Source organism: Rhinopithecus bieti, unplaced genomic scaffold (assembly GCF_001698545.2).
Source record: "Rhinopithecus bieti isolate Rb0 unplaced genomic scaffold, ASM169854v2 scaffold_65, whole genome shotgun sequence".
In the NCBI taxonomy this organism is placed as follows: domain Eukaryota; kingdom Metazoa; phylum Chordata; class Mammalia; order Primates; family Cercopithecidae; genus Rhinopithecus; species Rhinopithecus bieti.
In genome coordinates this window covers 6,007,609-6,017,711 of record NW_016803344.1, presented here as the reverse complement: position 1 = coordinate 6,017,711, position 10,103 = coordinate 6,007,609, and the positions used below count along the sequence as shown (strand labels likewise).

General features: G+C 43.4%; 1 protein-coding gene across 1 annotated transcript in view; it reads left to right on the top strand.

Annotated features, from left to right (window-relative positions):
- Window positions 1–312: 312 nt before the first annotated feature.
- The window catches only part of PIGU (phosphatidylinositol glycan anchor biosynthesis class U), a 108,686-nt gene continuing 98,895 nt past the window's right edge, over window positions 313–10,103 (top strand). The window contains exons 1-2 of the mRNA XM_017878668.1: window positions 313–712; window positions 9,307–9,371. Coding sequence (XP_017734157.1) covers window positions 583–712; window positions 9,307–9,371 — 195 coding nt within the window. The 5' untranslated portion in view covers window positions 313–582. The remainder of the gene's footprint in view (window positions 713–9,306; window positions 9,372–10,103) is intronic.

Sequence of the window (10,103 nt, the reverse complement as noted above, 5' to 3'; positions counted from 1 at the left end):
AGCCTGGCCAACATGATGAAACCCCGTATCTACTAAAAAATAAATAAATAAATAAATAAAAAATTAGCCGCGCGTGGTGGTGGGCACCTGTAATGCCAGCTACCTAGGAGGTGGAGGTTGCAATGAGCCGAGATCGCGCCACTGCACTCCAGCCTGGACAACAGAGCGAGACTCGGTTTCAAAAAAAATAAAAATAAAAATAAAAATTTTGGCATTGAAAACATACACGCAAGAGTGAAATTAACATCTGTTTAAAGTCTCTCACAATCCCAGGAAGTCGACTACTTCCGCTTCTACTTTCAGCAGCGTTTCAGCCCCGCTACAGCGACGCCGTTTCACAATGCACCTGAGATCTGAGAAGGTTTCGCCCCACCCTCTGCACGCAGCTTGAGGCACCCGCTTTCCGTCGCTCCGGCCCGCCTCGCCGCAAGGCTTTCTGGGAGTTGTAGTCCCCACGTCTAGCCGCTCCGGCGGCAGCGGCGGCGCGCGCGCCCGCGCGCGGAACTACAGAGCGTGGCGCGCAGGTCGCCAGGCTCTTCCGCCTCGCCTTCACTCACCGCCCGCGCGCCCGCCCCAGTTATCATGGCGGCTCCCTTGGCCCTGGTGCTGGTGGTGGCTGTGACAGTGCGGGCGGCCTTGTTCCGCTCCAGTCTGGCCGAGTTCATTTCCGAGCGGGTGGAGGTGGTGTCCCCGCTGAGCTCTTGGAAGAGAGGTGAGGCCACTGGCTCGAGCAGACGGTCAGGCCCCGCCTGCCCTCCTGCGGCCTCTGTGAATGGGAGGCGGGGGCAGTGACCGCCAGCGCGCGGTTCCTAGAGAAGTGACCCTCTCGTGGGGTACTCGGGGAGGGCGGGGCCTGAGGGCGGGGCTGATGAGGGGAGCGGGCGTGGGGACCGTGTCGTGAGGTTTGGGCCCTGGGGGCCGGACCACCTAGTGGTGGGGATCTGAGGGGGCGTGTCCCATTCAGTGCCCTGAGTCGACGGAGTGTGGTCTGTGGAAGGGTTGGGATAAGAGGAGGAGGTGCTTGTGCAGCGCGGTTTGCAGACGAGTTTGGGATTTGGGGCGGGATCGCGAGGGGTGCTCCCTGGGGTGAGAGGTGATGTGTGAGGGGGTCCGGGATGAGGGGACCAATTTTGCTTAAGCGAGGAGAGTGTGCGTGTGCTTTAGACGTCTCTTCTCAGTCTGGGACTTGCAGGGCAGTTTTTGTTACTGTTCCTTACTAAGTTCTTCATCAAACATTGTTTTATACTAATGCCTACAGCGAGAAACAGAAGTTGGGCTGAAATAACTGAACAGGCTAGTGAGGGAGACAAATCGTTATAATAATTTATGAAAAGTGTACTTTCTGTGTCCACCCAGTTCCTTAGTATTTTGACGCTGAATAAACTATCCCCTCTTTCCAGTTTTCCTAAGAATGTGGGATTTGAGCTGACTCTTGAAGGATGTAGGGTTTTGGAAGGGAGATTAGAGAAAAGGGTAGTTCCAGGTAGCAGAAAGTAAATGGGATGAAGAAACATTCAAAGATGTGAAATGTCCAAAATAGGGGAGTAATGGGGTGGAAGCTAGGTTTAGGCCAGAGTTTGATGAATTAAACAAACAAACAAAAAAAAATTTTTTTTTAACTGAAGTACAATATACATACAATACTTATTAATTAAGTGTAGAGTTCAATGAATTTTTACAAACTGTATTCACTCATGTAGCCAGCACCTACTTCAAGCAACAGTACCAGCACCCCAGAAGTCCCCTTTGTGTCCTTTAAATGCTAAAGTTTTTTGTGTTTTTGTTTTTTGTTTAGAGACAGGGTCTTGCTATGTCGCCCAGGCTGGTTTGGAACTCCTGGACTCAGGCAGTCTCATTTGGCCTCCCGAAGTGCTGAGATTTCAGGCGTGAGCCATGGCACCTTGCCAAGGCTACAGTTTTGATGTTATCCCATAGAAATGTTGGCATGGGGAATGGCATAATGAATGGGTGTTTTATGAATAGAGTTGAGGTTTCTAAAAATGGTAACAGTTTATATACCTTTTCTCGTTTAGTCCTCACTTTTATTTCTATGTGATAGATGGTGTTATTTTCCCCCTGTTGCAGATGAGGGAACTGAAATTTAGAGAAGTTAATTTGCCCAGGTTTCCTACTTGGGGAATGGGAATAAAGATAGTAGTAAGTCATGTCTGAGATTGTAAGACCTTGCATTTGTTACCTCTGCATACTATTTTTTTGTTGAACTAAATCGAAGCCATTTGGTTCCTGTTTTCTTCTGGGTAACTGAAGACCTGAGGCAGTATTAGGCCCTTCTACTTCTACTCCCTATTAGGAGCATTTCTCATCTCATAATTACTTGTTTATATCTGATTTTTCCACGTTTTCTCTCTCTCTCTCTCCTTTTTTTTTTTTGAATCGGAGTTTCGCTCTCGTTGCCCTGGTTGGAGTGCAATGGCGCGATCTCGGCTCACCATAACCTTTGGCTCCTGGGTTCAAGTGATTCTTCTGCCTCAGCCTCCTGGGCAGCTGGGATTACAGGCATGCACCACCATGCCCGCCTGATTTTGTATTTTTAGTGGAGATGGGGTTTCTCCATGTTGGTCAGGCTGCGCTCGCTCTCTCTCTCTCTCGCTCTCTCTCTCTCTCTCTCTCTCTCTCTCTCTCTCTCTCTCTCTCGTCTTTAAAGAGACAGGGTCTCACTCTGACAGGCTGGAGTGCAGTGATCACAGCTCACTGCAGCCATGACCTCTCGGGCTCAGGAGATCCTCCCTCCTCAGCCTCCCAAGCAGCTGGTAGCTGGGACTACAGGCATGTACCACCAACCCTACTTATTACTGTATTTTTTGAAGAGATGGAGTTTCACTTTGTTGCCTAGGCTGGTCTCAAACTCCTGGGCTTAAGTGATCCACCCACCTCGGCCTCCCAAAGTGCTGGGATTGTAGGCATAAGCTACCACACCTGGCCTTTTCCGCTACATTATGAGCTCCTTGAAGGACTCTGTTTTATTCATTCCTGAATTCTTTTATGTCTGGCATAGAGTAGGTGTGTAGTTACTGTTGAATAAATGGGGAAGAGAAGAAAGCATAGGATCTGGTTACAGGAGGTTACTTACAGGAGGTTACTTACAGGATAGACAGGTGAAGGATTCAAAGATGAGACAATGTTGTTTGGTGATTAAGAGCACAGTGTCTGGAATGTTAGAAAAGGTTTGACTCTGTCTCTAGCTCTGCAATTTATAAGCTGTATGAATTCTTTTTTTTTTTTTTTTTTTTTTGAGACAGAATTTTGCTCTTGTTGCTGAGGCTGGAGTGCAATGGCACGATCTCGGCTCGCTGCAACCTCCGCCTCCCAGGTTCAAGCGATTATCTTGTCTCAGCCTCCTGGGTAGCTGGGATTACAGGTGCTCACCACTGTGCCCAGCTAATTTTTGTATTTTTAGTAGAGGTGGGTTTCACCTTGTTGGCCAATCTGGTCTTAAACTCCTGACCTCAGGTGAGCCGCCCGCCTTGGCCTCCCAAAGTGCTGGGATTACAGGTGTGAGCCACTGTGCCCAGCCAAGTTATATGAATTCTAACATCAATGTTTCCATCTGTAAAATAGGAAATTATGTATCCCGTTCAATGAGATAATCCATGTTGAAGCGCAACATGATAATGAAAGCCAAAAAGGTGAATTCTAAGGTTTTGAGTTGAGATAATAGGAAAAATAGTGCTGACATGGACTGAAATAGATGAATCAGAAAGGACATAGTAGTGTTTCATGTGTGTATAATGTGATAGTACAATACTCACAGGTTTAGGTCTGGAGCTTGAGGCCAGTGCCAGGGCCAGAGAGAGAGAGAGATTTGTTAACCACCCATTATCTGGATCTGACTAAATCAGCATGATTATTTGTACCTTTTGGGAGGGAAGGTACAACATCTGTAAGCATTACTTTTCTTCAAAGTGTACCTTAAATGGGATGTATATATAAATACGTATATATATATTTTTTGAGATGGGGTCTTGCCCTGTTGCCCAGGCTGGGGTGCAGTGGCATGATCTCGGCTCACGTTTTTTAAAGCAGCTGATTATATAAAGCCTGAAAGACAGGCATTTAAAAATAGTAAAGTAGGACCCCTTCTGGGGTCATTGCAACCTCCACCTCCCAGGTTCAAGCGATTCTCCTACCTCAACCTCCTGAGTAGCTGGGATTATAGGCGCCCACCACCACGCCCGGCTAATTTTTTGTATTTTTAGTAGAGATGGGGTTTCACCATGTTGACCAGGCTGGTCTTGAACACTTGACCTCAGGTGATCCACCCGCCTGGGTCTCCCAAAGTGCTGGGATTACAGGCTTGAGCCACCATGCCCGGCCAACTTTTTAATATTGTAGTAAATGGTAGGGTTTTAAAAAATGTTTTTACCAGCCTGGGCAATATAGCAAGAGCCTGTTTCTACAACAAAAATTAAAAATTAGCTGGGTATGGTGGCATGCACCTATAGTCCCAGTTACTCGGGAGGCTGGGGTGGGAGGATCACTTGAGCCTGGAAGGTTGAGGCTGCAATGAGCTATGATCACACCATTACACTCCAGCCCAGACAACAGAGTGAGTCTCAAAAAAGAAAGACAAAAAAAATGTTTTACATGTTTTATGTAACCTGACCCTTTGCCCAGATCAGTTATCAATTAAGTAATGTGATGCCATACTTAATCATCAATTAGCAGAACCACACTCCAGGCATTTGCTAGAGAATACACTAACGAATCCACTGATATACAGTATCTAGCAAAAGCATATTTGAGATGAATTACATTTTAGGCAACTGCCTAAAAGGTGTGCAGTCTGTCCTCTAGCTATGTACTCATAAATTTCCATCTGGATTAAACCAGACAAGTGGAGAGTGATGTGCTTGGACAGCATCATACTGGTCCCCCGTAGAGTTGCTTTTTTACTGCTCTGTGGTAGGATGCCATTGGCTAAGAGTGAGAAATGCCTTGTGATGTGACCTGATGAGTCATCTCTTTGGGTCTCCAGTAAAGCTGTTAGTGAATGATTTAATAGCTGTTACACAGCAACCTCTTTATGCAGCTCCTTGAGGAGGTTTCCTTTTGGTCCCAGTATAAGGACCAGTTACAATGGTCTTGAGCAATATACTTTGTTTTATTTTATGGCCACCATGAATTATAAAATTGATTAGGTTTCCTTCTTTAGGGTAGTCCTATAAAGTTTAAAGTTGTAATTGTAGCCCACTCCTTACAAATATGTAGTGGTCTTTTTTCTTTTCTTTTCTCTCTGTTTTTGTTTATTTGATACAGGGTTTCCCTCTGTCACCCAGACTGGAGTGAGGTAGCATGATCATGACTCGCTGCAGCTTTGACCTCCTGGGCTCAGTTGATCTTCCCACTTCAGCCTCCGAAGTAGCTGGGACCACAGGCACACATCACCATGCCCCAGCTAATTTTTGTTTTTTTGTAGAGACAAGGTATCCTTATGTTGCCCAGGCTGATCTCGAACTCTTTGAACCCCTGCCTACCTATTTTTTAATAGGTAACTCAGTCACATGATTCAAAAATAGAAAGTAGCTGGGTGCAGTGGCGCATGCCTGTAATCCCACCACTTTTGGAGGCCAAGGTGGGAAGAGTGCTTGAGTCCAGGTGTTCAAGACCAGCCTGAGCAACATGGCAAGACACTGTCTCTACCAAAAAAAAATTTAGCTGGGTGTGGTGGCGTGGGCCTGTGTTCTCAGCTACTTGGGAGGGTGAGGTGGGATGATCGCTTGTGCCCAGGAGGTTGAGGCTGCAGTGAACCATGTTTGTACCCCTGTACTCCAGTCTAGATGATAGAGTGAGACCCTGTCTCCAAAAAAAAAAAAAAAAAAACCAAAACTATTTCTTTTGAATAATTATAAAATAATACATCCTCATTGCTAAATATTTAGAAAAGGAAAATGAAAAAAATCAAGCATCTTCTGTAATCTTGTCACCTAGAAATGCCATTGTGAACATTTAAATATTTTTCCAGGCATTTCTCATTGGTTACATGTTCATTCTCTGTCTTTCAGATAATTAAATGAATGCTTATAAAAGTTTAAGATAAAACTCTACAAACCTATTAAAAACTATGCAATTTTGAGAAGCTGAGGCAGGCAGATCACTTGAGGTCAGGAGTTCGAGACTAGCCTGGTCAACATAGTAAAACCCTGACTCCACTAAAAATATAAAAATTAACTGGTCTGGTGGCAGGCACCTGTAATCCTAGCTACTCGGTGGTTGAGGCAGGAGAATTGCTTGAACCCAGGAGGCAGAGGTTGCAGTGAGCCAAGATCACGCCACTGCACTCTAGCCTTGGTGACAGACTGAGACTCTCTCTCAAAAAAAAAAAAAAAGGCAAAGGGCTGGGCATGGTGGCTCACACCTGTAATTCCAGCACCACTGTAATTCCAGCACTTTGGGAGGCTGAGGCAGGAAGATTGCTTGAGCCCAGGAGTTTGAGACCAGCCCAAGTAACATGGCGAAACCCCGTCTCTGCAAAAAATACAAAAATTAGCTAGGCATGGTGATGCACACCTGAAGTCCCAACTACTCGAGAGGCTGCAATGGGAGGATCGATTGAGCCTGAGAGGTCAAGGCTGCAGTCAGCCCTGATCATGCCACTGTACTTCAACCTGGGCAATAGAGCCAGATCTTGTCTTGGAAAAACAGTTGGCGGGGGGCAAAGGACATGAACAGACACTTCTCAAAAGAAGACATAACAATTGGCCAACAAGCATATGAAAAAATGCTCAACATAATTAGTCATTAGAGAAATGCAAATCTAAACCACAATGAGATACTATCTCATACCAGTCAGAATGACAATTATTAAAAAGTCAAAAAATAATAGATGCTGGCAAGGTTGTGGAGAAAAGGAAACACTTATACACTGCTGGTGGGAATGTAAAGTAATTCAGCCACCGTGGAAAGCAGTTTGAAGGTTTCTCAAAGAGCCTAAAACAGAACTGCCGTTCGACCCGGCAATCCCATTACTAGGTATATACCTAAAGGAATAGAAATCATTCTACCCTAAAGATGCATGCATGTGTATGTTCATCACAGCAGTAGTCACAATAGCAAAGACATGGAATTAACCTGAATGCCCATCAGTGGTGGACTAGATAAAGAAAATGTGGTACATACACACCATGGAACACTATGCAGCATAAAAAAAGAAAGGAATGAGATCATGTCCTCTGAACCAACATGGATAGAGCTGGAGACATTATCCTAAGGAAATTAATGCAAGAACAGAAAACCAAATACAGCATATTCTCACTTATAAGTGGAAGCTGAACACTGAGTACACGTGGACACAAAGACAGTAACAGTAGATACCTGGGCCTACTTGAGGGTGGAGGGTGGGAGGAGGGTGAAGTTGGAAAAGCTACCTATCAGGTACTATGCTTATTACCTGGACGATGAGATTATCTGCATTCCAAACCTCTATGACATGCAATTTACCCATGTAACAAACCTGGACATGTACCCCCTCAACCCCCAAAAAATTTGAAAAGGAAAATAAATAAAAACCAAGAGAAATTGCTAAAATAGTCATTTTTTAAAAAATCACCAAAAAAACCTCTTATATTTTACATGCTGTGTTTTGACCTACTTTTCATTTAAGAATATTTTATGGACTGCTTTTCTTCAGTAAATATAGATCTCTAATATCCTTTTTAATTTTAACTCTTAATTTTGAAATAATTTTAGACTTTCAAAAAAGTTGCAAGAATTGTAGGTAGAGTTCCTGTTTACTTTTCATTCAGCTTCTAATGTTTAACATTCTACATCACCATAGTGCAATGACCTAAACCAGAAAATTAACAATGATACAATGCTATTAACTAATTACAGGCCTTATTAGAATTTTATCACTTTGCCCCACTAATGTCCATTTCTAGTCCAATATCCAACCTGTGATTCCACTTTGCACTTAGTTGTTTTGTTGCCTTAGTCTCTTCTAATCTGGGATACTTCCTTGGACTTAACATTTAAAATTTTTTAATTTAATTTTGTTGGTACCTAGTAGGTATATATAGGCTTAATATTTTTAAGAGTACTTGCCAGTTATTTTATGTTTCCATTTGGGTCTGCCTGATGTTTTCTCACGATTAGACTGAGGTTATGCTTTTTTTGTTTTGTTTTGTTTTGTTTTTGAGAAGGAGTCTCACTCTGTTGCCCAGGCTGGAGTGCAGTGGCACAATCTCGGCTCACTGCAACCTCCGCCTCCCAGGTTCACGTGATTCTCCTGCCTCAGCCTCCCAAGTAGCTGGGATTACAGGTGTGTGCCGCCATGCCTGGCTAATTTTTGTATTTTTAATGGAGACAGGATTTTGCCATGTTGGCCAGGCTGGTCTTGAACTGCTGACCTCAGGTGATCTGCCTGCCTTAGTTTCCCAAAGTGCTGGGATTACAGGTGTGAGCCACTGCCCATGTAAAATTATTATTTTTCCCCTTGCAAATATTTTATTTCTCATATTTTTGCCCACTAATTTTAGCATCCAATGATGATACTTGCCTTTTGTGATTATTACTATGCATGGAGTATGCCAAGTGGTGATTTTCTATTTCATTGTTCTTTCTACATTTGATTCTTAGAATTCTCTGTAGGGAAAAGCTCTCCTTTCTCTTCCACTTATTTATTTATTATTTTCCCATAGTATAATGTTAAGTATAAAGTATTCCATTATATAGAGATACATATTATATCATAATTCATTTAAATAAATCTTCATTAATGGGCATTCCGATTACTTCTAATTGTTCAGTACTCTGAGCACTGTAAGGAACATACCTCTTTGGGCACTTGTCAAGTTATTTCCCTAGGATAAACTGCCCTGAGAAGTACCATATCTGGATCAGAAGGCACACACTTAAAAAGCACATATTGCCCTACTGAAAAGTTAATACAAATGAGCAGCATATGAGAGTGACTGCCCATTTCCTCACACTATGGCAACATTTCTCACCAGCTTCTAATTTGTTATCTTATTGTGCTTTGGAATGGGGAAGATTATGCATAAATGAGACATTGTTGAGAGAGGGTGAGAGTTACAAGGAACTAGAAGGAAGCAGATAGTTTAACATAAAACTGTCTTATAATGAGTGCTGCCCACAGTGCAAAAGGATGCTGTCCATGAAAGAGAGTTTCCCGTCATCAGAAATGTTCAAGACTTAAAGCCACTTGCTGGAGATGAGGTAAAGGGGGTTAGATAAACTCAGTGAGGCCCTTTTGGTTCTGGGGTATCTAACAATTTGGTCTGTAGCTGCCTGCTTAGTCTGAGTGAACTTGTATGTCTTATTTTTCAGTGGTTGAAGGCCTTTCACTGTTGGACTTGGGAGTATCTCCATATTCTGGAGCAGTATTTCATGAAGTAAGTGTTCTTATTTTCTTTTCTGGGTACTGAGAGTAGTTTATAGTCACAGATACCAAAGCCTAACCTCTGTTTTGTACAAACATTTAAAAAGATGTATTCTTGACAATCGTATTTAGAAACAGCCCGTTTTTAGATGTTCTCTGCATAAGAAACAGGTTTTGCAGTTGGAATGGAAATGATCCAGATTGAGATTGTAACTGGGGAAGCAGATGAGGCTTCTGTAGAAGTTACCATTTGTAATGGCAAATAAGTTGCAAACAGTCCTTAGTCCACAAATAGGTTGTATGCTAATTAGCATGTAATTTGTTGTTTGGAATATGGTTTCCCATGAAAACTATGGCAGTAATGTTGTTTTCTTTTTTTTTTTTTTTGAGACGGAGTCTCACTTTGTCTCCCAGGCTAGAGTACAGTGGCGTGATCTCGGCTCACTGCAAGCTCTGCCTCCTGGGTTCACGCCATTCTCCTACCTCAGCCTCCCAAGTAGCTGGGACTACAGGCACCCACCACCATGCCCAGCTAATTTTTTTTGTATTTTTAGTAGAGACGGGGTTTCACCGTGTTAGCCAGGATGGTCTCGATCTACTGACCTCGTGATCCGCCCACCTTGACCTCCCAAAGTGCTGGGATTACAAGCGTGAGCCACCATGCCTGGCAGTAATGTTGTTTTCTTAGAAAGCCCACAAAAGCTTACTTAACCCATTAAATTAGCTTTTTTTTTTTTTTTTTTTT